Raw genomic sequence first — 27757 nt, 5'->3', positions numbered from 1 at the left:
TAATAATAATAATAATAATTAATTTGTAGTTTGGGATCGTTGCATGTTATGCACTGAAGAAAGGTCCTCCCTTTCTCAGGCACCTAACTTTACAGTCCCAAGTCATCTTGAAAACCCATAATGCTTCTGTTGTCAGTTACGGATTTGTGGGCAAGGTACTCTGGGAGAATTTCTGGTTTGTTTGTGCCAATTGAAATCGTAAGCTTTTGCTTTGGTCACTTCTTTTTCCTCCTCCTTTCTCTTTACTTTCTCTCCTGTCGTCATTGTCCTGGTGCTTTTCTTTGGCCTAAGCCTTGAGCTCCTTCCATCTTGAATCTCCATCCGTTCTGTTTGGATGCTCAATTTATCCTAAACTCTTCCCCTCCCTGCTTCCAACACTTACACCCGGCTCTCCTCCTTGCAAGTATTTAAACCCCATCTGGAAAAGCTTATCTTTTCTCCTGGACCTTTCTTAACTCTGTTTCCAACCTCTTGTTCCTCCAAATTGTCCTGTTTGATAGATGTTTGTTAAGCCTGTGAGTAGACTTTGTTCCCTTAATAAGCACGCAGGACCTTGAGGATGATCTAGAAGCTTATTCTGTTCAAGCTGTTCCCCAGAACAAGCTGCTGGGATAGTATTACACTTGAGTTCCCAGGGCTTAACAGTTCCCACTTGAAGTGGCCTTCAGAGTCCTTGGCTGTTTGAGTCCTCCATATGATAGAGCAATGAGCATGCATGTGTGGCCTGAGTCTTGTGTGGTCTGCTTATTATTATTACTTTTCACTTTTTCATAATCTTTATTTGAGAATAAACATACCGTACTTTTCCGTGTATAAGATGCCCCCATGTATAAGACGCTTCCTATTTTGGGGGACTCAAATTTGCCGCAGCATCAACCAATCAACACCACCCATTGACGCAGCAAACAATAACACGCACAATAGCCGCTAACAGCCGCAGCAGCGACCAATCAAATGCCCACCCTATGCACTACCCATTTATAAGACGACCCCCATTTTTTAGCATGATTTTAAAAGAAAAAACCCTAGTCTTATACACGGAAAAGTACGGTACATCAAAAAACAGTACAAAATCCAAATATCGAGATTACTCTGAATCTCCTGACTTCCCCCCATCCCTTCCATGTGTCCTTTAGATTCTGTTTTCAACTGCATATCAATACTTCTCCAATTTTTCATCTTCCTAAATTATCTATACATTCTGTTACATTACAAGTGTATTTAAAATCCTGCTAATGTTTTGACCTGTTTACAATGATTTTGTATATACATTATAAACATTTCCCATTCTTTTTAAAATTTCATGTCTTCTTGATTCCTGAGCTTCCCAGTTAATTTTGCCGTTTTGGATAGTCCATCAACTTGGTTTGCCATTCTTCTCTGGTCGGGGCTGTCTCTTCCTTCCATCTCTGGGCTAGTAACACCCTGGTCTGCCTTTTATATATATATATAGCACCCCTTTGTCCTTAAATTCATAAAACAAGATTGCATACTCGGGATCTCTTAGCAGACCGTATGATTAATCTGCAGTAAGTAATCTTGAGTGAAATCTATCTGAGGCCAGATTTGTGGGCAGTGGTGGTGCTAGCCTGATGGAATTCCCTCTCCAGACTTTTAGAAACCTCAGCTAGGCTTCTTGTCTTTGCATCTTTAAAATACCCCCTCCCTCAAAACTTTTGGATTATGATGAGGGTGCCCTCCTCCCTCTCCATTTCATGATAATGATCAATGGTGATTTTTATTTTTTGCTTATTTCACTGATTAGCAGTGTTTTTTTTGCAGTGCCTTTATCATCCTAGATCTTTTATGGTGTTTTTCAATTTATCACAACTGCCTTGGATGCAAGCTACATTTTTAATAAAGGTTTCCAAACTGTATTTTGGAAGAGTATTGGTAGCCATGAGAAAAATCCAAGGTTTGGTTTTGCCTTAGTCTTTCTCTCTCTTTCTCTCGAACCTACCAAAGTGATGCAGACACAAAACCCCAAACATAAACTAAATAAAAGAATGTAAGTTTTACCACCACCCCCTCTTTTCTTCCCAACCTTATACTGCATGCAACACTAATGTCTCACAATAAATGTAACTGATCTGTAGAAAACACAACCTGAAAACAGATAGGTAGCCGTGTTGGTCTGCCATAGTCAAAACAAAAAAATTCCTTCCAGTAGCACCTTAAAGACCAACTAAGTTAGTTCTTGGTATGAGCTTTCGTGTGCATGCACACTTCTTCAGATACACTTCTTCAGATATCTGAAGAAGTGTGCTTGCACACGAAAGCTCATACCAAGAACTAACTTAGTTGGTCTTTAAGGTGCTACTGGAAGGAATTTTTTTGTTTTGACAACCTGAAAAAGAGACAATGCACGTACTTTGGTAAACCAAGAAAATCTTGATTAATTTTTTTTAATCTCCCTTTCTCCCTGTCTCTCTGTTTTTTAACTACAGGCCTCAACAATGTTAAGAGCATCATTAGTTCCTGTGTAAGTAATTTTCTTTTAAATTTGTTATTCTTTTTTTAAAAAGCATAATTTGGGCAGTAACCTGAAATGCACTGAGAAGTCAAAGCTGAAATGGAGACTCCTTTCATTCATCTGATCCTCTTGGAAGTGAGCAGGGCTGTCTTAAGCATATGCAGTGCCAGGGTGCAAAGATCCGCCCACTGCCCCCCCCCCCAGTTGCCCAGTCCCAGGCGCGCAGGAGGTTGGAGCTGGCCAGCCGCCTCAGCATCTCGCTGGCTCAGTCGCCCCCGAACTTGCGGTGCAGAGCCTGTCGCAGCGCTCTGACCAACGAACGAGCTCTTCCCCGGACTCAACTCTCAGGCCCCAGACTCTCGGCCTGGCGCCCCTGAGAACCCGGCGCCTGGGTGCCCCGTACCCCTGGCGCCTATGGTTAAGACGGCCCTGGAAGTGAGTGTACTCCACAACTTCCTGCCCTTCTAATCCCACTTGAGTGGAAACCAGTTTAGGGTAACCTGAAAAACTAATTGCAAACTAGTGTCAGTGGTGGTCATAGGGGATATGCCTTGCAGCATTATTGCCAAGGTGCTTGAAACAATCAAAACCTTTCAAACACAGTGGGTCGCAGGGCAGAGGATCGCGGGACTGTGCTTATCTGTAAAGGAGCAGAGTCTGCATCTTGGGATGGAGCTAACCCTAATGAAAAGATAGGTCTGGGGACATACTGTGCACTAAGTCAGACAAAAGTGGTAAGCCTCTGTGGACTGTACCACTTCAAAAGGCAGGTGGGCATTCACATGATGGAATGTTCCTCCTTGAAAAAAAATTAAATCCCTGCACACGGAAAGCTAGCAGGTCATGGAGATGGGTTTTTAGCCCTGCCTTAGAAGAAGAAGAAGAGTTTGGATTTGATATCCCGCTTTATCACTACCCGAAGGAGTCTCAAGGCGGCTAACATTCTCCTTTCCCTTCCTCCCCACAACAAACACTCTGTGAGGTGAGTGGGGCTGAGAGACTTCAGAGAAGTGTGACTGGCCCAAGGTCACCCAGCAGCTGCATGTGGAAGAGCAGGGAAGCGAACCCGGTTCCCCAGATTACGAGTCTACTGCTCTTAACCACTGCACCACACTGGCTACCTTTCCCCTTACCTTTTTATGTGTAAGAATTCATTTTTTAATATGGAGGTATATTCAGACCTTTGGTCTGAAGGGGTGCATTCCTTGCACAGGTTTTCCATCTCCAAATGTCTCACTTGGCTGGGATCAACGTGCAACTTTGAAAGAAGTCACTATGCTTTTCATGAGTGCATCTTTTCTCATTTTGCCATGCAGGAAAATGCAGGAGGTGCCGCTCTTGCCATCTTTGGATTACGAGAAGCTAAAGAAAGACCTGGTTGAAGGGAGCGACCGCCTGAAAACCTTCTTGCTGCAGGCATTGCGCTGGGTGGGTGAACTAGAGAACAGAGAGGTGCATCACTTGCAAGGAATATGACCTCACCCCATCCTCACCAAAGGATGTTACAACATTCCAAGTCCTGGATATTAATTGGTCTCTCTTGACAAATTTGACTGTCCCAAATTCTGCTTGCTGTTGTCTTTGCCCTCTCTGGGCTGCACTGCCTCACCCCGTTTGACTTTCAGGGTTGAGAATTCACTCTGGCCCCTTTCCAGTCTTTGAACATGCAGAGGGGAAATTTGAATTCCATGTCGCAGAAAACCATTTGAGGAGCTGAAAAAGGAGGTTGGTTAAGGGGGGAAACGGAGAGGGGTAGCGCCCACTGAAATTAAGTTTGAGCAGCAGAGAGTGCTGGCTGGTACAGTGGAAGTGGGAGGGCAGAAGGCGGAGAGACCGGGAGGAGTGGGAGCCAGAGACACGGACAGGCGGAGCCAACTAATTTGAGTTTTGCCCCATCCTGCTCCCTGCTCAGTTTCACAAGGGCAGCACGGAGACTAAGGAAGGGGAGGAAGCTGACAGGCAGGGCCATCCCCTGAACTGGTTACAAATAAGAAGGCAGGCAGGTGTGAACAGGGGCGGAGGAAGGGGGTGCGGTGGGTGCAGGCTGCCCTGGGTATCACCACTGGGGGGGGGGGACAAAATGCTGGGCGGCACTCACCACAGGACCTGCAGCGCGCCGAAGCCACACGTGTCTCCTGGGAGAGATGTGGTGGCTTGGGCATGTGCAGACTCTGTGCTGCCCAAACGGTCTGCCCGCTGCCTCCCCCCCCAGCTGTAGGGCGGCTGAGTGGGAGGAGGCAGGCAGGCTCTGGAGGCCCCACGGTGCACCCTGCCCCTATGGGCGACCTACGCCGCCCCAGGCACACTGCCCCAGGTGCCCAAGAGCCAGTGGGGTGTAGTGGTTAAGAGCGGTGGACTCGTAATCTGGTGAACCGGGTTTGCTTCCCCGCTCCTCCACGTGCAGCTGCTGGGTGACCTTGGGCCAGTCACACTTCTTTGAAGTCTCTCAGCCCCACTCACCTCACAGAGTGTTTGTTGTGGGGGAGGAAGGGAAAGGAGAATGTTAGCCACTTTGAGACTCCTTTGGGTAGTGATAAAGCGGGATATCAAATCCAGACTCCTCCTCTTCTTCTTCTTCTTCTTTCTCCACCGCTGGGTGTGAACTGGGTAAGGGCAGACTGCCATCAGTGGGGCAGTGAGCCCTAACGAACCAGCCTCCAGTTGATGCAGGGCTGGTGCTGCTTCCTAGAGCATCCATCCTTCCCTTGTGGTTGTTCGACCCAATTAGCAACGAACAGAGCAATCAAGTTGATGACCTTGGAGGGAAGGTGGACCTTCTCTCAAAATGTTCCTACGTTGTTGCTGCCTAGACCCTCTCACAAGTCTCTCATTTTAGTGTAATTCTGAGTGAGGAGGGCTTTATTTTATTTTTTAACCAAAAAAAAGAAGAAAAATCTGAGTTTCTTTGGATGCTGAATTCTCAGCCCAGTACTAGTTTATGTATTTTTGGTGTAAATGCAGAAGGTCCATGCCTTTGGCAAGCTACATAACTCCTGCTGTTTAGAAGAGTCAGGCAGCTCCCTCGGTGGCAGTAGTTGTGGGTAGGGGCCAAGAGTGGTGGTGAGATGTTGGAGGATAGAGCTGTACGTACCATGCATGGCCTGGCCTGCAACCCACAAGCTAGCCTTCTTCCATAAGATGAAGGGAATGAGGATGCCGCCCTGTTGCCAGCATCAATGTAGGACTGAACTGCAAGCCTGGTTGGCTTCTGTAGGATTTGGGAGTGGATGCCATCTTGACTTCGGCGTCAGCTAACAAAATGTCTTGAGCCAGTCCTGGAGGATGATTGTTTAGCAGAGAAGGATGATGAGGAAGTGCTGCCTTCTTGTGCCTAAATAATTTCTCAAATTATAGATGATAGCTGTGCGCTTGATGCTTGTTCCTCCGTGCTTCTTTTATAGCGCCTGACAACATCCCATCCTGGTGAGCAGAGAGACACCGTTCTCCAGGCTTATATCAACAACGATCTTCTGGACTGCTACAGCAATGTCCAGGTGAGCATTGGCAATCAGTGGGAGATCAGTGGGAGAGCTCACAGCTAGCTTTCTGGGAATGCCAGCGTCAGAAGGTGCTGGCACAGGAAGCCACCCATCAAAGGCACAAGGCCCATAAGAACCGGCTTTCTTGGGAAGAAGAGGGTCTGCTTAGAAGCAGAGAAACTTGGTGGCTGGGCTAAATATTGTTACTCTGTCTGGAAGATCAGGCTACACAAGTCCCCACTTGAAGACTGCTTGTTGTTGGAATAACAGCAGAGGCCTTAGCTCAGTGCAGCCCAGTTTCTTGTTCCTGCTTCCTGCCCTTTCCTCCTGATCCCTGCTCATGCCCTGCCCTTGGAAAACTCCACACACCTTTGGACTGCTCTCCTGTGTCCTTGGATTTGCCTCACTGATATGGGAACCACCCGCTTTTAGATTGCCTCACTGGGCCTGACCCCAGCTTCTTCATTTCTGGGGTGCCCTGATATCCGACTGCTACCTTAACCCTCCTGAGTTTAGTCAGCCCCCTGTGCTAGGAATCTAGCTCCCCGCAAGCCAGCATCAGACCAGGGCATGGCACCCATTTGCCTAATAATCAGCAGAGATGCCTCTCTCTAGTTTGTGTATTGTACAACTCAGCTACTTGCAGTACAGGCTTTGCTGTTTAGGGAAGTTTTTAATGGTTGGTGTTTTATCATGTTTTTAATATTCTGTTGGGAGCTGCCCAGAGTGGCTGGGGAAACCCAGTCAGATGGGTGGGGTGTAAATTATTATTATTATTATTATTATTATTATTATTATTATTATTATTATTATTATTATTTGTGAATGGGTTGGGCTAGGAGACATGTTTCTGTGAAAGGTGTCTGGACCTCTGCATGTCTGGGTCCAGCTCTTGTAGGGATTTTGTGCCGCTGGTTTCATCTGAGTCCAAACAGAAGTGAATAAACTACGAGCAGTTGTAGGTGTTTGTAGCAGACTGAACCAGGAATTTAAAATATGACAGTGCCAGTCCAACCCAAAGTGATTACCAAATATAGGGGTGTTGTTGTTTTTTTGTTTTAGATGCAAAAGGTTTCATTAAGCTTGTGCTACATACGTTTTTAAAACACTGTACAGGTTATATATGGAGTAATAACAGAATTTATAGGTTATTAATTTTTTTAAGAAGCCAAAAGTTTTGGCAGTATTAGCTTTCAGAATCAAAAGGGAGCATAGGTCGGTGACGGGGCACCTTCTATGCATGCAGAAGGTCCTAGGTTCAATTGCTGACCACTCCAGTGAAAGGGGTCAGGAAATGCTAGAAAAAGACGTTTCTCTGCTTGAGAGCAGATGTTTTGACCCAGTTGCCGTGTGAAGTGGGTTTCATATAGTGTTATGATGGTTGTTTGGTCTGCCTTTCGTGTTGAGATATAGATAGATAGAGAGATAGATAGATAGATGTAATTTCAAGACTCAAGCACTGAATTGTCTTTTTGTCTCCTGCAGAGAAGCGTGTTAATGCTGATACAATCAAAGAGCGAGGTTGTCCGTCAATATACAGCCAGGCTTATCAATGCATTTGCTTCACTGGCTGAAGGTAAGAAGAGAACGGCTACCAAGGTAGCTGCTTTTCAACTCTGTTGGCTCATAGTATTTATATGTAAGTGTCCTAATGGGTCGTGTCAGGGCTTAAGGTAAGGTAAATGACCCCCAGACGGTTAAATCCAGTCAAAGGTGACTGTGGGGCGCAACACTCATTTTGCTTCAGGCCGAGGGAGCCAGTGCTTAAGACCCAGTGTTGGCAAGGAAGTGGAACACACCAGTCAGTCTGAAGCTATCATAGAAACCCACCATATATTGAAGCTGAGCATCAGCCCACCAAGCTCAGTATTGTCTGCACCAGAGGTGGCTATCCTGCAAGCCTCTAGCTGTTGCTTGACTCTTACCCCAGCCAGCCAATAGGCAATGGTCAGGGGCAATGGGAGTTGTAGTCCATCAACATGTAGAGTGGCCACAGGTTAGCCACCCCAGTCTACACTGACAAGCAGCAGTGCCCCAGGAACAAAGATGAGGACTTTTGCAGACCTGGAATGGCATAGCACCCTCTGCATGCAGAGCATGCACACTCCCAACAAGGTGCAATGCAGAGGTGGTCCCTGTTAGTGATTAATTGCCCAGATAGCAGGTCTTGGGAGCTAAACAGGCAGGGAAGGGGATTGGCTCATAGCTGTCAACCGTCCCTTATTTGGCGGGAAACTCCCTTATCCTAGCACCGTGTCCCGCTGCTGTCCCTTATTGATGATGTCCCTTAAATTTCCCGGGTTTCAAAGGAAGCCGCTCCTTTCCCTCCCTCCCTGCCAGCCAGGGAGGAGGGAGGCTCCAACTGTGTTGCTTGGCTGCGTTGCTCACCCAATAAGGAGTCTAAGAACGACTGGGGGGTGGAGCTTGCATGCCTTGTGCCGATCAAATCGGCCGCGTTGCCTGTGGAATCGCCTTTGCTCAGCGCTTCCCAGCGGAGAGGTGACAGTGGTTTTCCTTGCTGCATCCCCTTTGCCGGGTTGCTGCTCTGTGGGAACCACTGCTTGAGGCTTCGTTTGGCTGCTGGCTGGGCTTTCTGCCTTTGGCTCGGAGGGGCTCAGAAGTTGAACATAGCTGTGCTGGGGAAATCCCTTATTTTGGCTGCTGATCCCTTATTTCCGAGGCTGCTGGTCTCTTATTTTCAAATCTGTAAGTTGGCAGCTATGCAGTGGCTTTCTTAAGCTCACGTGGTTTCCAGCCCAGGAGGAGACTTGGCTGTCATGCAGGCTCTCTCCTCCAATAAGTACCTGACTTGCAGGCCTGTTGGATGAGGCCTTTTATTACGCGGCAAACTCAGAGCGATTTAGTATCGCTAGAATTGTCACATTCACAATTATTTTCAGCATCCCTAAATTCATACTACTACTACTAATGATAAGGGACGCGGGTGGCGCTGTGGGTAAAAGCCTCAGTGCCTAGGACTTGCTGATCGTAAGGTCGGCAGTTCGAATCCCCACGGCGGGGTGAGCTCCCGTCGTTCGGTCCCAGCTCCTGCCCACCTAGCAGTTCGAAAGCACCCCTAGGTGCAAGTAGATAAATAGGTACCGCTCTATAGCGGGAAGGTAAACAGCGTTTCCGTGTGCTGCGCTGGTGCTGGCTCGCCAGAGCAGCTTCGTCATGCTGGCCACGTGACCCGGAAGTGTCTTCGGATGGCGCTGGCTCCCGGCCTCTTGAGCGAGATGAGCGCGCAACCCTAGAGTCGGACACGACTGGCCCGTACGGGCAGGGGTACCTTTACCTTTTTTACTAATGATAATAGGTGGCTTCCAGCACAAACATAATAAAACGCCAGACATTAAGAACTTGCCTTCAGATGTCTTCTAAAAAGTTGTGTAGTTCTTTATCTCCTTGACATCTGATGGCTTCACTTTGTGCCCTTTATGCCTTCTTGTGGGAAACTGGCATAAAGCAGCGAAGGCACTCTGAGTTGGCAGGACATAAGGATGGGCAGCCTGGTGTGGTGCAGTGTGATGCAGAGATATGTGGCATCAAGGTCTGTGGCTGGACCGCGCTGTAGATCTTGCAGTTTGACGGAATGCCATTGCACGGGGCATCTGTCAGCCAGCATCTTGGATGAAACTGTATTGTGTGGAAGTTCATCATCTTTTGTCCCTATTGAGGGCTTGTTTAAAGTCCAGCTCCTTGGTGGGTACCCTGGAGGTGTATTGACTGCAGAAGAAGAACTGCAAAGCACATGAGGCAATACTTTTATTGGGTCAAAGGGCAGCCAGAAGTGCTTGAAGCAGGCTTTTAAATTGCACAAAACTTGTTTTCATCAGCTGTAGGGTTTCCCATAAAACAGAGGGCAGGGAGGTGACGTTGGATGCTTAGGCGGCTATAAGGCCAATAGAAAGAGAATAAATGTTTAAAGAGAGACTCTTACATTTGCCCTGGTACAGCTGATTTGCCGTTCTAAATTTTTTATTGCCTTTATATATGGGCTTTCTGTCAATTCAGCCAAGGTGGCTCACAGTTTTAAAATGATGGTTTACCATTTAATATAGATCTTACGAAAGGGAAAGGGGGCAGTGAGGTTAGAGGAAAGTAATTAAATCTAACCTCTGTGACCAACGAATGAAACAGTCCTGGGAGGGAAGGATCACATGGCAGGTGGCCTAGCCAGGTGGGTGAAGTGGGGGCTCACTCTCCCAGCTCTCCCTCGGATGCCACCTGGTGGGAATGGCTCCTCGTGGGGATGGTTATTAGACAGAAGGAGACAGATGACACGGTTCTAGCCGAGCCCAGTGGAAGAGGCCTTGTAGCCTCACCTCTCCAATGCAACCAAGTGGAATGGCCAAGTGGAGGTGGGGGCAGTTCGTAGAGAAGACTTGGTCCTAGCCAGGCCAATTGCTGTTCCACTTTTCCCTCTGATGCAGCCAAGGTTATCCTCAAGTTCTGGTTGTAGAAATGGTCTGTCCGTTCACAGCAATGCACAAGGAAGAGAAACAAGATCTAAGGGGGGAAACCCGACAAGGGTAATATAAACAGTTTGGGATGAATCTTGCAAGAATCGTTTAGAAACTGTATCTCAGGGGCTTGTTCCTTCCCTGAGATGCTCTCCTCTGTCTCATTCTTTGCCCTGTTTTATCCAGGCCGAATCTACCTTTCCCAGAATCCCCGGTTGCTCCGAATGCTGGAAGAAAGGTTGAAAGCCGAAGACAAGTATTCCCTTACTCGAGAGAACGTCCTGGGGGCTTTGCAGAAACTCAGCCTCAGGTGATGAAAGCAGAGGGGCCCTGCTGGCGGCAGGAAAGGAAATGCAGGCTTGTTAGGTTGCATTCAGGGAGGAAAGAAGGCCTGATTTTCATATAACTGTCATCAGAGCACTCCAGAGCTGATGACAGGAGCATTTCTTAGAGCTGGAGGAGGAAGAGAGCTCAGAGGGAGCGTGGTTGGCAAAGTGATTTGCCTTTTCCCGCATAATCATACTCAACTTACGCATCCCTTTATCTCATTTTAGTGATCATTGCGCATACTTTTTGATATTTATACAGACAGAACATTAAAACAAACCATATTGAGGAGAAATACGTAAGTGAACCATGCATCCTCATTACACACTTTGGGGGAAATGTATCTATAGATGCCAAACAATAGAGGATTGATTAAGGCAGTAGACTTGTGAAATTAACCTTTTTTAAGCCTTAGAGCCGTCGCCGTCTTCCTCAACCTCGGCTCTCCAGATGTTTTTAGCCTATAACTCCCATGATCCCTAGCTAGCAGGACCAGTGGTCAGGGATGATGGGAATTGTAGTATCAAAACATCTGGAGGGCCAAGTTTGAGGAAGCCTGCCTTAGAGAGAATCAGTGACATGATATCTAACAAAGAAATAAACATACTTGACTGAACTACTATCTGTTATTCTTAAATATAAAGTGATTATATGATGCAAATCTTATAATCCAGGGAGGGGCTGGATTTGTTGTTTTTTGCACTGAAATGTAGTCCGTTCCACTGTTGAACGTATGTTACTGTCAGAAAGTTATTTCTGATGTTTGGCCGGAATCTCCTTTCTTGTAACTTGAATCCAACAGTTTGGGTCCCAGCCTCTGGAGCGGCAGAAAAAAAGCTTCTACATCTTCCATGTGACAGCCCTTTAGATCCGTTCCTCCTTGTTGTGAGGCCCAGGTCCAAGGTAGAGGATCCCCTTGTTACTTCTTCCACCTTCTGGGAAATGACCTAGACATGCAGGCCTTTTTGCAAGGGGCCTTCCGCAGCCTAGGAGTGGCCACTGAGAAGGCCCTGCTGTGTATAGTTATCATAGAATCATAGAATCATAGAGTTGGAAGAGACCACAAGGGCCATCGAGTCCAACCCCCTGCCAAGCAGGAAACACCATCAGAGCACTCCTGACATATGGATGCCAAGCCTCTGCTTAAAGACCTCCAAAGTAGGAGACTCCACCACACTCCTTGGCAGCAAATTCCACTGTCAAACAGCTCTTACTGTCAGGAAGTTCTTCCTAATCTTTAGGTGGAATCTTCTTTCTTGGAGTTTGGATCCATTGCTCCATGTCCGCTTCTATGGAGCAGCAGAAAACAACCTTTCTCCCTCCTCTATGTGACATCCTTTTATATATTTGAACATGGCTATCATATCAGCCCTTAACCTCCTCTTCTCCAGGCTAAACATGCCCAGCTCCCTTAGCCGTTCCTCATAAGGCATCGTTTCCAGGCCTTTGACCATTTGGTTGCCCTCCTCTGGACACGTTCCAGTTTGTCAGTGTCCTTCTTGAATTGTGGTGCCCAGAACTGGACACAGTACTCCAGGTGAGGTCTGACCAGAGCAGAATACAGTGGCACTATTACTATTAGTTGAGACAGTGGGGGGCGGCGGAGGAGACTCAGCAGGGCCTTCATTCATTTATTGACTCCAAGAGCAGCTTCACACAGAAAGAGGCGGTCCTTAAGGTATCCTGGCAGTAGCAGAGGAAGGGGTGGGGCACACCAGGCCGCACTTACCTTGGGGGCGGCACACCAGACCCAAAGGTGCAGCAGCTTCCAGTCCCACGCCTACTGCCTCCCCCTCAGCTGTCGCAAAAAGGCAGCGCGGGGCTGGCATCTGCCCTCTAGGTGAAGGACGCCTGGGAGGGACGCAGCTTTGGTGGCACACCCAGAGGCGTAGCATGAGTTGTCAGCACCCGGGGCAAGGCAAGTAATTTGCACCCCCTAACCCCTGGCAAGGCAAGTAACTTGCGCCCCCCCCTAACCCCTAACCTGCCGTGTCAGGTGATCTGAGGCGAGTTGCCGCTGGCGCTGCCGCCCAAACGATGCTGCTTGCCCGGAGGAGGAGGGGGGCAGAGAGGCGAGGAAAATGCAACATGGCCCAGCAGCTGCAGCAGCAGCGGCGGAGGCGGCGGGGCTGTGAGGAGGGGCTGCCTGGCGCGTCCTCCACGGCCCTGACTGCGGCGAGCGCTGAGAGCCGCTGCCTGCCGGACGCCTTCAGCCCGGACGCGCGCACAGCTCGTTGGTTCCGCGAGACATGCGGCTCTGCTACAGCCTGCGCCCGAGGCTCTTCGGCGACTCCGGAGGCAGCGAGCGCACCCCCCAGATGTTGCGCCCGGTGCGTCCGGCCCCCTTGCACCCCCCACGCTACGCCACTGGGCACACCCCGCCCCCAGAATGTCCCACCCTATGGAGTGGCGCTTGTGGGCACCCATCCCTGGTGCCACTGGGACTCCCTGCGCCACTGTATCCTGGTCCCGGACTGTTTGGGGCACTGTGAATTGGATTTGAAAGCCGATTCTGAGCCATCGTAGCTGAAACATCACTAGGGTGACAATTGCCAAGGGAGGGGGCCGCTTTCCCGAGTCCTCCCTCCAAGCTACCAATCAGTCACACGCAGGCACCAAACGGGTTACCAGGCTTTATTGGCTGGCGCCAGCTACAGAACATCAAACAGCAAGTCTAAAACACAGTGTTTTCTCTCCCTTCCCTGGCAGGTAGTAGCAGTAGTAGTAGTAGTAGTAGTAGTAGTAATAATAATAATAATAATAATAATAATAATAATAATAATAATAAATTATTATTTATAGCCCGCCCATCTGGCTGAGTCTCCCTAGCCACTCTGGGCGGCTCCCAATCAAATGTTAAAACAGTACAGTGGTGCCCCGCAAGAAGAATGCCTCGCAAGACGGAAAACTCGCTAGACGAAAGAGTTTTCCGTTTTGGAGGTGCTTCGCAAAATGAATCTCCTATGGGCTTGCTTCGCAAGACAAATATGTCTTGCAAGTTCCTGCGGGGTTTTTTTCCCTCCCCCCCTTTTTCTAAGCCGCTAAGCCGCTTATCAGCTGATCCTATAAACCGAAAAGCCGCTAATAGCGCTAATCCGCTAATCCGTCAATGGGCTTGCTTTGCAAGACGAAAAAACCGCTAGACGAAGAGAATCACGGAACAGATTCTTTTTGTCTTGCGAGGCACCACTGTACAGCAAAGATTTATAGGGGCTGGGGAATGCTGGCAAGCAGCCAGCCCGATCGCATATTCCCACTTTGGGGACTAATTGTTACCAAATACCTGACCCTCCCCCTCCAGCAATACTTGCTCACAGGATCACTACTTCATGACAGTAACGATCCGGCTGCCTTCCTCCTTGGCTGCTATGTCTGTGGCAGCTGAAGCTTCCAATCTTTTTGAAAAGCAGACGGGGCACAAATGTTTGTATCCCACTTTGGAATCATTGTGCTTGAATGTTTCTCAGCTGCCTCCTTCATTTGTTGGGGGGGAATATGTTAGGTCAGGTGCATACCGATTACATTGAGTTTTGAGTAATTGGCAAGTGTCCACTGGTGGCACCTTATGCCAAGCAGAGTAAGCTGGGTGAGGAAAGAGTTAAATAAGCCAAGGGTCTGTCTGGAGAAAGGAGAAAATAGGCCCCAGCAGTATCAGCTGCTGCAATAACCATAAATACATCCCTTCATTAGCTCTTTTTATGGGTCATGGTTTATTTTAGCATTTGAAGAAAGGGGTGAGAGCGACAGAGGCATAAAGAAGGGAGTGAAACATTAACTGCCTTGCTATCGGGACTATTTATGGCTTCGTAGCTTAAAAACAGGAAAAAAGCCCCAACTTTCCTTCTGGGTTCCTTCTTCTCACCCTGATAACTGATTTAGGGCTATTTCATGGGACCACTTTGTACACAATTTAAGACATCATGAGCTGGCTTTTCCTGCAGTTAGCACACTGAGCAGTCTTGTGAAATGCTTCATGTGCAATGGGATCACAATGTGCCACAAATTAGTTATTCCAGGAGATTGTATCTTGCAAATTTTCTCATTGGATGCAAGCTATGTGGAGGTGATGGATTTCAAGTGGCAGATTTTTGAATGTTAAGAGGAGGCCCGCAGGATCGGGTCAGAGGCCCACCTACCTCAGCATCCCATTCTCACAGAGATTATTAATTGATTATTAAGAATAATCAGCAAACAAACGTTTGTCGCTGTCTTTGAATTCCCAGGCGGGCTCTGCAGTCGACTATGATCAAAGATGGGCTTATCCTGTGGTTGGTGGATGCACTAAAAGATACAGACAGCATGTCCGATTATACTTTGGCCTACTCTGTAGCCTTGCTCATGAACCTCTGCCTTCGGAGCTCAGGTATCTTTCAGTTCGTGTAAGGAAATATTATGTGCAGCGGGGATGGGAGACCTTTTTTTTAGCCTGGGGACTGCATTTCCCCATGGTGAGCTTTCTGGGGTGGGGTGGGGCACATCCCAGTGGGGAGGGGGCCCAGAGGCAGGAATCGGTGGGGCAAAGGCCTTTCAATAACACCCATGTCAAAGGGGGCCTAATAGGACTTGGGTTAGTTTGCTCAGATGTCTGTTGTGAATTGGTTTGGAAACACAGTGCGGATAAAATGGCTTGTATATTATCCAAATTGGATCAGGTAAGCAGAGAGTGAAGGTACGTGGGTGGTGCTGTGAGTTAAACCACAGAGCCTAGGACTTGCCGATCAGAAGGTCGGTGGTTTGAATCCCCGCGACGGGGTGAGCTCCCGTTGCTCGGTCCCTGCTCCTGCCAACCTAGCAGTTCGAAAGCATGTCAAAGTGTAAGTAGATAAATAGGTACCACTCCAGCGGGAAGGTAAACGGCGTTTCTGTGTGCTGCTCTGGTTCGCCAGAAGTGGCTTAGTCCTGCTGGCCACATGACCCGGAAGCTGTACGCCGGCTCCTTTGGCGAGTAAAGTGAGATGAGTGCCGCAACCCCAGAGTTGGCCATGACTGGACCTAATGGTCAGGGGTCCCTTTACCTTTTTAAGCAGAGAGTGGGAAAGACTCAACCCTGGACAATGCTGACCTAGTGCCAACACAATAGGTTTTGCTGCCTGAAGCAAATTGCAGTCCTTCTCCCGGTTCCTAATAGTAGGCAACCTCTTTGGCACCTGAGGCAGAAAACCCCACAAGCACCTCCCACCCTCTCTGGTGCCTTCTATTGAGTCAGACCATTAGCGCATCCAACTCGGTAGCATTTACTTCTGTGGTAGCCAAAATGATGTCTTTCAGCTTTTCCCTCAGGTATCTGGTAGACCACTGTCAGAGCAGGATGCTAGGCTAGATGGGTAATAATAATAATAATAATAATAATAATAATAATAATAATAATAATAATGTATTATTTATACCCCACCCATCTGGCTGGGCTTCCCCAGCCACTCCGGGCGGCTTCCAACCAAATATTAAAATACAGTAATGCATCAAACATTAAAAGCTTCCCTAAACAGGGCTGCCTTCAGATGTCTTCTAAAAGTCTGGTAGTTGTTGTTCTCTTTGACATCTGGTGGGAGGGCATTCCACAGGGCGGGCGCCACCACCGAGAAGACCCTCTGCCTGGTTCCCTGTAACTTGGCCTGATCCATCAGGCTCTTCCTGGTCTAAATCTCAAAAATCCTAAAGGTTGTGCCGTTAATTCTTCTTCTTTGTCTTCTACTTCTTATATATTTATTTATACCTCCCATTTTTCCCTGACAGGGACTCAAGGCAGTTAAGATCTCAAAGGGTAGCCAGGTCATATGAATGGGTCTGGGGGAAATCAAAATGCCATCTTCTTCTAAGGAATGCTTTTGACTCGATGGTATTTTGTCTCTGTGTTTCGAACCTTCACAGGGAAGAAAATGTGTGTGAACATTGCAAACGAGGTACTCAAAGTTCTCTCAGATCTCCTTGGCCACGAGAACCACGAGGTAATTTTATAGCTAATGCTTGCAGGTATAAAGAAGGAAGGAGGCAAAGATAAAACACTTTTAGAAATCAAAACAGAACATCTTCTATTTATTGCAAATAAAAACCTGGGTGTGTGACTGTTTCTGAAAATACCTTGGTGGTGAATTGAAGTTCTTCATCTTGGGAAATTATCTGGACTCTGCAAAGGCAGTCTTCTTTCCCCTCCACCCTCTTTTTAGAATTCTCAAAGGGTAACAGAAAAAGTAAGAAATGTCAGACAGCTGTATCTTTCTTACCAAGCCCATTTGGATTCCAGACTGCCAGTTCCTGGAATTATCTTCAAAGTATCTCTCTGACCCCGAGTCACAACGCTCTGTGTCATGCGGTCCTTCTGCAGAAACCAACATGTTGCTCTCCCGATTCCAGATCTCACCTAGGTGGCAGTGGCTGATGGGAACTTCAGTCCAAAACAGCTGGCGGGCTCCGGTATGGAGAAGGTTGCCTTTGTACCTGGAACTGTACAACCGGAGAACTCTTGTGGAGCAAAGAATTCCACAGCCTGGGTTCAGTGGTGGAAAACCATATCCTTCCTTCCCGTCAACCACGCTTTAGACCAGTGGTGGCCAAACTTGGCCCTCCAACTGTTTTGGGACTACAGTTCCCATCATCCCTGACTACCGATCCTGTTAGCTAGGGATGATGGGAGTTGTAGTCCAACAGCAGCTGGAAGGCCAAGTTTGGCCACCACTGCTTTAGATGGTGGCAGGACGTGCAGAAGGGCCTAACTTTAGTGCAGTGGTTCTCAAAGGGTGTGCTGCACCACCCTGGTTTGGCAGGAGAAGATGGCGGGAAGATTCAAGGGCAATCAAAGAAAAAATTGATCATTTCAGTGATGTATAGTATAGTATCCACGCCTCTCTTTGTGAGCATTGGCTATTCTTTTGCAGTTTTCCAAGACATACTGTTGTGAACAAGTACTTTCAACTTGACAAATGTGAAATATCAGAAAAGAGAAAGGCCTCTTTGTGTCGATGAGGAGATGAGAGTTTGTTTGTCTCAAATTAGACCTGATATATAAATGAGATTTCCCAGCAAAATCAAGCTCACAACTCTCATTGCATTTGTGAACATACTTAAGGTGCATACATGTACTTTGAGAATGATTCCTGTTCTTATGTAGCTAAATTGTTTTATACTTTCTGGGTGTCCTATAAAATAGTTGTGTTCTGTGTTATAAATGAAGCACTGCTAGCGGGTGTTTTTTGTTTTGTTTCCCAATATATTTCTTTATCAATAAAAAGCTAGGTGTAGCACAAGCAAATTGTTTTCTGAAAGTGTGGCCCAGAGAAGAAAGTTTGAGAACCACCGCCTTGGTGAATGACAAGGGTCAGGTGGTAGTGACAGTCTTTTAAGCATCCTGGTCACAAGCCATTTAGGTCTTTGTAGATAAGTCAGTTCAACTGCGACAGGAAACATGATTATTTTTTATTGGTGTGTTTTTATGATGTGTTCACTTTTTATTTAAGCGGCTTTGAGAACACTTGTGTGGAACATCTCATGACTAAAATGGATAGTGTTTCGTATTCAAAGGGTTTCATATTCTTAACTTATTCTTTGTATTCTGATCTTATACATCTTTGCAAGGTAGGTCAGGATTAATCCCTCCAAATTGCACCCTGGGGACAGAGACTCAGAGAGGTTGGCTTGCCTAAGGTCTCCAATTGAGTTAATGGTGGAAGTGAAATATAACCTGGGGACTTCCTGGCTTGTACATTGCACTTTTAGCTATAATACTACATGGTGAGTTAAGGAAGAACAAGTGTGAAGGTGCAGGGCAGCTTGGAAAGGCATTGCTGAAGATGTGGTTCTTGAGGGGAGGTGGGACAGAAGAGGGAGAGGATGAGCATTAGACAGTGTCTCAGGTGGTGGGAAATGGGCTTATACATTGCTTTTCATTTGCAGATTCATCCGTACGTGAATGGGGCACTTTACAGCATCCTTGCTATTCCATCCATACGAGAAGAAGCTCGAGCAATGGTGAGAGAGCCTGGGCTGCTGTTTATTTGCTCTAAACAAGGCAAGGGGTTAAGTCAGCAGCAGTGAATGAGAGAAAGCTAGGTGTCAGAGCTGCCCGAGGTCCCAGCTCACAAAGGACCAACGCCAGTTCGTTGTTATATACAAAAGTCTTTATTGAAGTTCAGTTTCGCTTTCACAGCCGCAGCGTGCAGCTCTACGTCTGAAACTCTAGACCGCCGAAGCTCCGTCTGAATCTCCTCCCCCCAGACACCAGTTTAAGACTCTAGCCTTGCTCCACCTCTTCCTTTGCTCTTTCCTCCTCTGGTTCCGCCTGTCAGCTGGGGTCTCGCCCTTCCTAGACTCTTCTGACGCTGAGTCTTCCCCCTGCCTCCGGCGGGCTTTAGGACCTGGTTCCCAATCCGGGTTTTCTGCTGTCCCACGCGCCTGTACATTTGAACTTGGCGTGCGCGCCCAGCCGGCAACCTTCCTCCTGACCGTTACACTGCTCCTGTCACTGCTTCCCCCTTCGGGGGGGCTAGCTGGACCTGACCTCCCCTCCGTTCCCCCACTCTCCGATAGAGGCGTGGTCAGCCCTGACTCATCTTCTCTCCCTGCTGGAGGAGACGCTGGCCCTGACACATGGGACTCTTCCCCCCCACTACGCTCTGGTGGGGAAGCTGGTCCTGATCTCCAGCTGCTGCTTTGGGAGTCCCCGCTGGCCCCTTGTTTCTGGTGTGTCCCCCCTGGGACCCCCCTTGCCCTGACCATCGGCGCCTCCTTCTGGGAATCTTCTGATTCGCTGGAGAAGCTCATGGAATCTCTCGGGTCACTGTCATACTCCCCTACGCTGCCCTCAGATTCTTCCCCTTCGCTCTCCATTTCCTCTCTCCCCTGTGCCTCTGTTCCTGAGCCCCTGACACTAGGATTTCCTAATAATTGCCTCACTTTCAATTGCAATACTTAGCTTATCAGTTGTATTTTTTCCTTCCTTGAAAAGGTCTCATGCCTCAATGGGATACTTGGTTTCTGAAGGAGATCTCAGCCCCCTCCTTCGTGGGTGTGCTGACAGAATGATACTATGCCCCCAGAAGCATGGGTGCTGTTTCCCCATGATGTGATCCCATGCTACTTTTTAAGGGAAATTCAAATTACCTCCATGGTAATTTCCAGAGCAACTACTTGCTTAATCCACACATTCTGTATTAAGGTTTTCCTTAATGGGTACCCATTCCCAGTGAGTTAGCTATGCTTACTACGAATCTGTCCTTTCACTTACTCCAAATCCCAGAGCTCTCCACCTTGTCCCTTTAACATTCAGAATATCTCTGATGGATAAGATCGAAGGCCCATCCAGTCCAGCAATCTTTTCTCATGCTGGACATCAAGATGCCTGTGGGAATTTGTTTCCTTCATTGCTCAGAACTGCAAGTGGGCCATCTATTGATAATTAACAGCTTTGTTTGAAGTAAGTTTACCCAGCAGGGAGTACCTTTGAGTTGATTGTCACTGGGTTTTTCTTCTAAGTATGTGCACATCAGATTGCAACCAAAATAAAGCACATCTTCAGGGGGGGAATGGTCCCACCCTCCAGGTATATGGGCCTTCCCAGGGATGGTAGTTCTTTCAGTAAATGCATATCAAAATGACAACGCCAGCACACCTGAGTTGGCATTCTGTTTCTCTCTCGCCTTTTTCTGAACACAAGCCATGACCTCAAAGCCTGAGGCCCATCAGCAGTGTTGATCTTCCATGTTCTGGTGCTCTGTCCACTTAGGATCTGAGCGTGTTGCCAGCAGCTGCAGCAGTGCTGCTCAGGACAATGGAGAAAGACCAGTGGGCTTGGGCCAAGGATGAGTTTTGCCAGCTGCTTCCTAAGGAACATTTGCAAGGTCACAGAATGGTGTAGGCTGAATCAGTTCCATCCCTTGCAAGAAGTTATCTGTGTTAAATTAGGGCTTTAATGGAACCGCAGGGCATTGTGAAAGAGGCAGTACGCCATCCTTGTAAGTTGGTCTTGCTGAATGGGAAGAGGTGATGAATTGCCTTCTGCAGAAATGTTTTGCTGGGAGATAACAATCCACCACAACTAAACAGCCCAACAAAAGCTGGTATCTGTTCTGATTTGCGCTAGCTCTCACTCTGGGTCTGTGCCATTATGCGAAATCCATTTTAAGTGCAAGACTGATGGATGTTTGTGTTCTTGCCTGTGATTCTTATCTTATCTCCCCTAGCCTATTCTAAAAAGCTATCTGTGAACACACTGCAGCAGGGTTTTTAAATTGGTGGATCAAATGGCTTTGTTTTTAAATTGCTACTCACCATCAACACATCCTGTATCACTTGAGAAGGAAAGATGGAAGAATCTCCCCAGGAGAAGCTTTGATGTTCTTAACTTAGAAGAGAATCTTATTATTGGCTTGGCAACTTCTAATAGGCAAAAAATGCAAGCAGACATGTTTGGATTTTTCCTCCCTAATGGACAAATGGGTTGTTGTTGTTGTTGTTGTTGTTGTTGTTGTTGTTGTTTAGTTGTTTAGTCGTGTCTGACTCTTCGTGACCCCATGGACCACAGCACGCCAGGCACTCCTGCCTTCCACTGCCTCCCGCAGCTTTGTCAAACTCATGTTTGTAGCTTCGAGAACACTGTCCAACCATCTCGTCCTCTGTCGTCCCCTTCTCCTTGTGCCCTCCATCTTTCCCAACATCAGGGTCTTTTCCAGGGAGTCTCCTCTTCTCATGAGGTGGCCAAAGTATTGGAGCCTCAGCTTCAAGATCTGTCCTTCCAGTGAGCACTCAGGGCTGATTTCCTTCAGAATGGAGAGGTTTGATCTTCTTGCAGTCCATTGGTCTCTCAAGAGTCTTCTCCAGCACCAGAATTCAAAAGCATCAATTCTTCAGTGATCAGCCTTCTTTATGGTCCAGCTCTCACTTCCATACATCACTACTGGGAAAACCATAGCTTTTACTATACGGACCTTTGTTGGCAAGGTGATGTCTCTGCTTTTTAAGATGCTGTCTAGGTTTCTCATTTCTTTTCTCCCAAGAAGCAGGCGTCTTATAATTTCGTGACTGCTGTCACCATCTGCAGTGATCATGGAGCCCAGCCTTTCGCATGATGAATTCTGCATATAAGTTTAATAAACAGGGAGACAATATACAGCCTTGTCGTACTCCTTTCCCAATTTTGAACCAATCAGTTGTTCCATACCCAGTTCTAACTGTAGCTTCTTGTCCCACATAGAGATTTCTCAGGAGACAGATGAGATGATCAGGCACTCTCATTTCTTTAAGAACTTGCCATAGTTTGCTGTGGTCGACACAGTCAAAGGCTTTTGCATAGTTAATGAAGCAGAAGTAGATGTCTTTCTGGAACTCTCTAGCTTTCTCCATAATCCAGCGCATGTTTGCAATTTGGTCTCTGGTTCCTCTGCCTCTTCTAAATCCAGCTTGCACTTCTGGGAGTTCTCTGTCCACATACTGCTTAAGCCTGCCTTGTAGAATTTTAAGCATAACCTTGCTAGTGTGTGAAATGAGGGCAATTGTGCGGTAGTTGGAGCATTCTTTGGTACTGCCCTTCTTTGGGATTGGGATGTAGACTGATCTTCTCCAATCCTCTGGCCACTGCTGAGTTTTCCAAACTTGCTGGCATATTGAGTGTAGCACCTTAACAGCATCATCTTTTAAAATTTTAAATAGTTTAGCTAGAATATCATCACTTAGAAAGCAGTGCTTTCTAAGGCCCATTTGACTTCACTCTTCAGGATGTCTGGCTCAAGGTCAGAAACCACACTACCTGGGGTGTATGAGACATTCATATCTTTCTGGTATAATTCCTCTGTGTATTCTTGCCACCTCTTATTGATGTCTTCTGCTTCTGTTAGGTCCTTACCACTTTTGTCCTTTATTATGGTAATCTTTGTACAAAAAGTTCCTTTCATATCTCCAATTTTCTTGAACAGATTTCTGGTTTTTCCCATTCTATTGTTTTCCTCTATTTCTTTGCATTGCTCGTTTAAGAAGGCCCTCTTTTCCTTGCTATTTTTCAGAAATCTGCGTTCAATTTCCTGTATCTTTCACTATCTCCCTTGCATTTTGCTTGCCTTCTCTCCTCCGCTATTTGTAAGGCCTCGTTGGACAGCCACTTTGCTTTCTTGCATTTCTTTTTCATTGGGATGGTTTTAGTTGCTGCCTCCTGTATAATGTTGCGAGCCTCCACCCATAGTTCTTCAGGCACTCTGTCCAGCAAATCTAAATCCTTAAACCTGTTCCTCACTTCCATTGTGTATTCATAAGGGATTTTATTTCGATTGTATCTTACCGGCCCAGTGGTTTTTCCTACTTTCTTCGGTTTAAGCTTGAATTTTGCTATAAGAAGCTGATGATCTGAGCCACAGTCAGCTCCAGGTCTTGTTTTTGCTGACTGTATAGAGCTTCTCCATCTTTGGCTGCAGAGAATATAATCAATCTGATTTCGATGCTGCCCATCTGGTGATGTCCGTGTGTAGAGTCGTCTCTTGTGTTGTTGGAAAAGAGTTTTTTTGATGACCAGCTTGTTCTCTTGGCAGAACTCTATTAGCCTTTGCCCTGCTTCGTTTTGAATTCCAAGGCCAAACTTGCCAGTTGTTCCTTTTATCTCTTGACTCCCTACTTTAGCAGTCCAATCCCATATAATGAGAAGAACATCCTTCTTTGGTGTCAATTCTATAAGGTGTTGTAAGTCTTCGTAGAATTGGTCAATTTCAGTTTCTTCAGCACCGGTAGTTGGTGCATAAACTTGGATTACTGTGATGTTAAAAGGTCTGCCTTTGATTCGTATCGAGATCATTCTATCATTTTTGAGACTGCATCCCAGTACAGCTTTCGCCACTCTTTTGTTGACTATGAGGGCCACTCCATTTCTTTTACGGGATTCTTGCACACAGTAGTAGATATGATGGTCATCCAAACTGAATTCGCCCATTCCCGTCCATTTTAGTTCACTGATGCCCAGGATGTCAATATTTATTCTTGCCATCTCATTTTTTACCACATCCAACTTACCCAGGTTCATGGTTCTTACATTCCAGGTTCCTATGCAATATTTTTCTTTACAGCATTGGACTTTCCTTTCGCTTCCAGGCATATCCGCAGCTGAGCGTCCTTTCGGCTTTGGCCCAGTCGTTTCATCAGCTCTGAATCTACTTGTACTTGTCCTCCGCTCTTCCTCAGTAGCATGTTGGACCCCTTCCGACCTGAGGGGCTCATCTTCCAGCGTCATGACTTTTATATGCCTGTTGCCTTTGTCCGTGGAGTTTTCTTGGCAGGGATACTGGAGTGGTTTGCCGGTTCCTGCTCCAGGTGGATCACGTTTGGTCAAAACTCTCCACTATGAGCTGTCCATCTTGGGTGGCCCTGCACAGCATAGCTCATAGCTTCTCTGAGTTATTCAAGCCCCTTCGCCACGACAAGGCAGTGAGGAGAAATGGGATACAATACCTAATACTATACTTGTATTAGGAGCAGCTAAAGGCTAGCTTGCTACTTGGTGACTTTTAATAAGTTCCTGTATGCAGTGTTCTAGAAAAAGGGGTGCCAGAACTCACCATGAATACCTCCCTTGTTCTCTTAGAATGGCAGTGGCACCCACCTGAGAGGTGCCGGAACTGAGTTCTGGTGAGTTCCGGCTGAAAAAAAGCCCTACCCAAAGTGCTATTTGGGTACTGTTCTGGTTTGGCCTCTGCGAGATATGGAAGACTTTGAGAAGCTGTGAACCACATTTGTTTGAGAGTTTTCACTATTACACATTATGCAGTCGAGCTTCCCGCATTTGGAGAAATTGCAGGGGTCAGCACACCCAGTCTTAAATCATTCTGTGTTTGACTTAGGTGTCAGAAATATGTCTGCTGTGGATGTTGTGGAAGGCTTTTTCCCTCCCATGGCCAGGCACTGCTCTGGGGGATGGAGAGAACAGAATGTCTGCAGTTGGGCACAGCTCTCCCACCGCAACGTTCTTTTCTGAAGCTAAACAAACCAGTGAAATGACCCTTTGCTGAGGTCACCCATATGATCCACTGACACAGCTCTGTTTTCCAACCCGTCCAGGAAATGGAAGACATTCTGCGCTGCTACATCGAGGAAGGAAACGCTGATATGATCCAGCAGATTGAGTTTATTATCAAGCAGCTTAAATCAGGTCAGAGGGACACACAGTCGCATCTGGGCTGAAAATCTTTATTAAAAAGCTTTTGTTGCTCTCAGGCAAAGGACTGGAAGAAGTGAAGGCAGGCTAAGGGGTTTCAGACCGAGAGCATCAGCCTTTATAAAAATGTTTATATACCACTATTCATTTTTTAAAAATCCTAAGTCTTTATAATTTTATGCAAAATCATGCAATAAAAAACATTTAAAATGTTAAGATCAGAAATCAGCTAGCTATTATGGAACTATTATGGAACTTGCCCAGGGAAGTTCGCCAGGCACCTTCACTATACACCTTTAGGTGCCAGACGAAAAGGTTCCTTTTTAACCAGGCCTTTGCCTGACCTGATCTACATCCTATAACCTTTTTGAAATGCTGGCTCTTTTTAGGGTGTTTTTTTTCTTTACTGGGTTGTTGTTTGTATTTTGATTTTATGTATGTGGTCCTTTATGTGAACCGCCCTGAGACCTTCGGGTATAGAAATTAAATAAAATAAAATACGTGCTTTTAATTCCCTGCATAAGCCTAATGGAAATAGACTTAAAACAAATGGGTTGTTGGCAACATGTTTCTTAAACTTACCTGATCTCCCCTGGAATAGAAACTTTTTCAGCAGATGTTTTAAAGCTGAAACAGAAGGTGCGTCTTCTAGGATCAATTCACACAACCCTTGCAATGATAGCCACGTATACATAGAAGTAAACCCCACTGATTTCATTTGGAAAGACTTCCAGATGATTGCAGCCTGGCAGCATTTTCCTAAACCTGTTCACTTGCAGGTAAACTCCACTGAGTTCATTGGCGCTTACTTCCAAGTAATTGTGCTTATGATTGCAGCCTTACAGCATCGCAGTAATTGTGTTTACTCATGAATAAGGCCCACTTATTTCAGCCAGACTTACTTCTTAGTAAGTGAACTAGGATTGCAGCTTTTAGCATGGCAATTTCATCTCTGTGTCGCCTTTCAGCCCATCATGAGGCAGTCACGTGATTGTTCTGTGTGGTCAGCTGCAGAGCACGATTCATTTAACATATCAGTGGAAATTTTGCAGCAATGTGCTTGAATACTATAGTTTGGCCACGATCAAAATAGCCACTAGCTGTGAGCTGAACTGTATTGTGACTCAGCTAGTCATTTCTCCGCTTGCAAATACATTTAGATTACAAATTACGGAGGGGTTAGGCGTCTTAAGTGTACTTACCGGCAGGATCTTACTGCGATAAACAGGTTGTTGAGTTACTATAAATGTCTTTTTTTAAAACTTAACTGATCATCCCTGGAAAGCTTACATGCATGTGGAGCACCCTTCTCTCAGTAAACACTCATCTAGAAGCACACATATATTAGGAACATAAAATATTAGGAAGAACTTTCTGATGGCATGAGTGTCAGCATCGCCCTTGAGCCAGTGAAACCAACTGGACTCACACACTTCAGCCCCGACTGGGCCAGGCGAGCTGGGTAGCACTTCCAGAGACCACCTTCTGCACAGGAACAGGTGGACTCACAGCTTAGAGTTGTGAGCACCGGATTCACTCCAACAAGAAGACAGTCGTCGCACAGCAGAGTATAGCAGAGCATAAACGACTCGGAGAGCAGCTCTGTAGAATATCTTCTTTTATTCTATCTACAACTATAATACACAACTATATACAGAGCTAAATGAGGTCTAAGCGAAAATGCTGAACTGCACTGAGTGTCTGCAGCTGCTCTTAGCAGCAACCTTATCTATACACACGATCTCTCTCTAACACTCAGTCTCTCTCTCTCTCTTTGATGTGAGGCTGGAGCGGAATAAGTAGAGAGCAGAAACTGCCCCCTCCTCTCTGTAGAATCAGCAGAGAACATCAGCAGATTCTTGGATATGGGAGGGGTGAAATCTCCTCAGTGAGCTGTTTGACAGTGGAATGGACTTTCTTGGAAGGCAGTTGTCAGGGAACTGCCATCAGCTCAGAGGCGAGAGGTGGAAGGGCAGTTGTGTTACAGGGAGCCTCCGAAGGTCTTGCGAAGTAGTTCTTCCTCTGGCGAGGAGGGAAGCCACACCTCCAGTGGGGAGGGGGGTGCAAGGATCAGAAGATGCTAGGGTGAGCCTCAACACCGAGCCTGAGCAAAGTGGAGGGGAGGCGAGTCCCCCTTTGCCAGCGCCCGTTCTGCGCAGTAGTCTTCGGCGCAGAGAGGGGAGGAGAAGGTTGGGGGTCACACGGCTGTTATGCTGGGGAAAGTATAAGGACCGCCCACTCCCAGAGTCTGCTAGCGACTGAGCAGACATGGACTTGCGACGCTCTGCACTGTAAATACCGTATTTTTCGCCCCATAGGACACACTTTTCCCCCTCCAAAAATGAAGGGGAAATCCTATGGGGCGAATGCAGGCTTTCGCTGAAGCTTGGAGAGCGAGAGGGGTCGGTGCGCACCGACCCCTCTCGCTCTCCAGGCTTCAGAAGCTATCAGCAAGCCTGGGGAGCCCACGGGAGTTCCCGCAGGGCTCCCTAGGCTGCGGATAGTAGCCTGCTGCCTGGAGCACGGGGCGCCCTCCGGAGGGCGCCCGGTGCTTCGCGCAGGTGTCCGCAAGCCTTGCGAGCCCGGCGGGAGTTGCCGCGAGCTCGCAAGGCTTGCGGATAGCAGCCTGTTCTGGGGTCGGGGGAAGCCCGGGCTTCCCCCGCCCCAGCCCCGTGGCTGGGGGGGGGGGGGAAATATATATTTTTTTATTCACCCCCCCCCCAAAAAAAGGAGGTGCGTCCTATGGGCCAGTGCGTCCTATAGGGCAAAAATACGGTAGTTTGTACAGATAATAAAGCCTGGAAAAGACAGGTTGGAGTCTTGCTTGTTTGCTCCCGAGCAACCACACCAGCACCTGATAGCAGTGGACTCTCCTTCATTGGAGGTTTTTAAGCAG

General features: G+C 47.2%; 1 protein-coding gene and 1 long non-coding RNA gene across 9 annotated transcripts in view; one reads left to right on the top strand and one right to left on the bottom strand.

Moving 5' to 3' along the window:
* The window catches only part of LOC310707503, a 211864-nt gene that overhangs the window by 40040 nt on the left and 144067 nt on the right, over window positions 1-27757 (bottom strand). The window lies entirely within an intron of this gene.
* The window catches only part of ARMC9 (armadillo repeat containing 9), an 88987-nt gene that overhangs the window by 31148 nt on the left and 30082 nt on the right, over window positions 1-27757 (top strand). For all 8 annotated transcript variants that reach the window (XM_083504063.1, XM_083504060.1, XM_083504062.1 and 5 more), the window contains 9 exons: window positions 2448-2482; window positions 3790-3901; window positions 5875-5967; window positions 7438-7528; window positions 10602-10725; window positions 14966-15105; window positions 16611-16687; window positions 18630-18704; window positions 24765-24855. In XM_083504063.1, coding sequence (XP_083360189.1) covers window positions 2448-2482; window positions 3790-3901; window positions 5875-5967; window positions 7438-7528; window positions 10602-10725; window positions 14966-15105; window positions 16611-16687; window positions 18630-18704; window positions 24765-24855 — 838 coding nt within the window. The remainder of the gene's footprint in view (window positions 1-2447; window positions 2483-3789; window positions 3902-5874; window positions 5968-7437; window positions 7529-10601; window positions 10726-14965; window positions 15106-16610; window positions 16688-18629; window positions 18705-24764; window positions 24856-27757) is intronic.

The sequence above is a fragment of the Podarcis liolepis genome (assembly GCF_965112155.1).
Source record: "Podarcis liolepis genome assembly, chromosome: 5".
Lineage (NCBI taxonomy): Eukaryota > Metazoa > Chordata > Lepidosauria > Squamata > Lacertidae > Podarcis > Podarcis liolepis.
The sequence above is the reverse complement of the archived record's forward strand: the minus strand, read 5'-3'. Positions and strand labels throughout refer to the sequence as shown.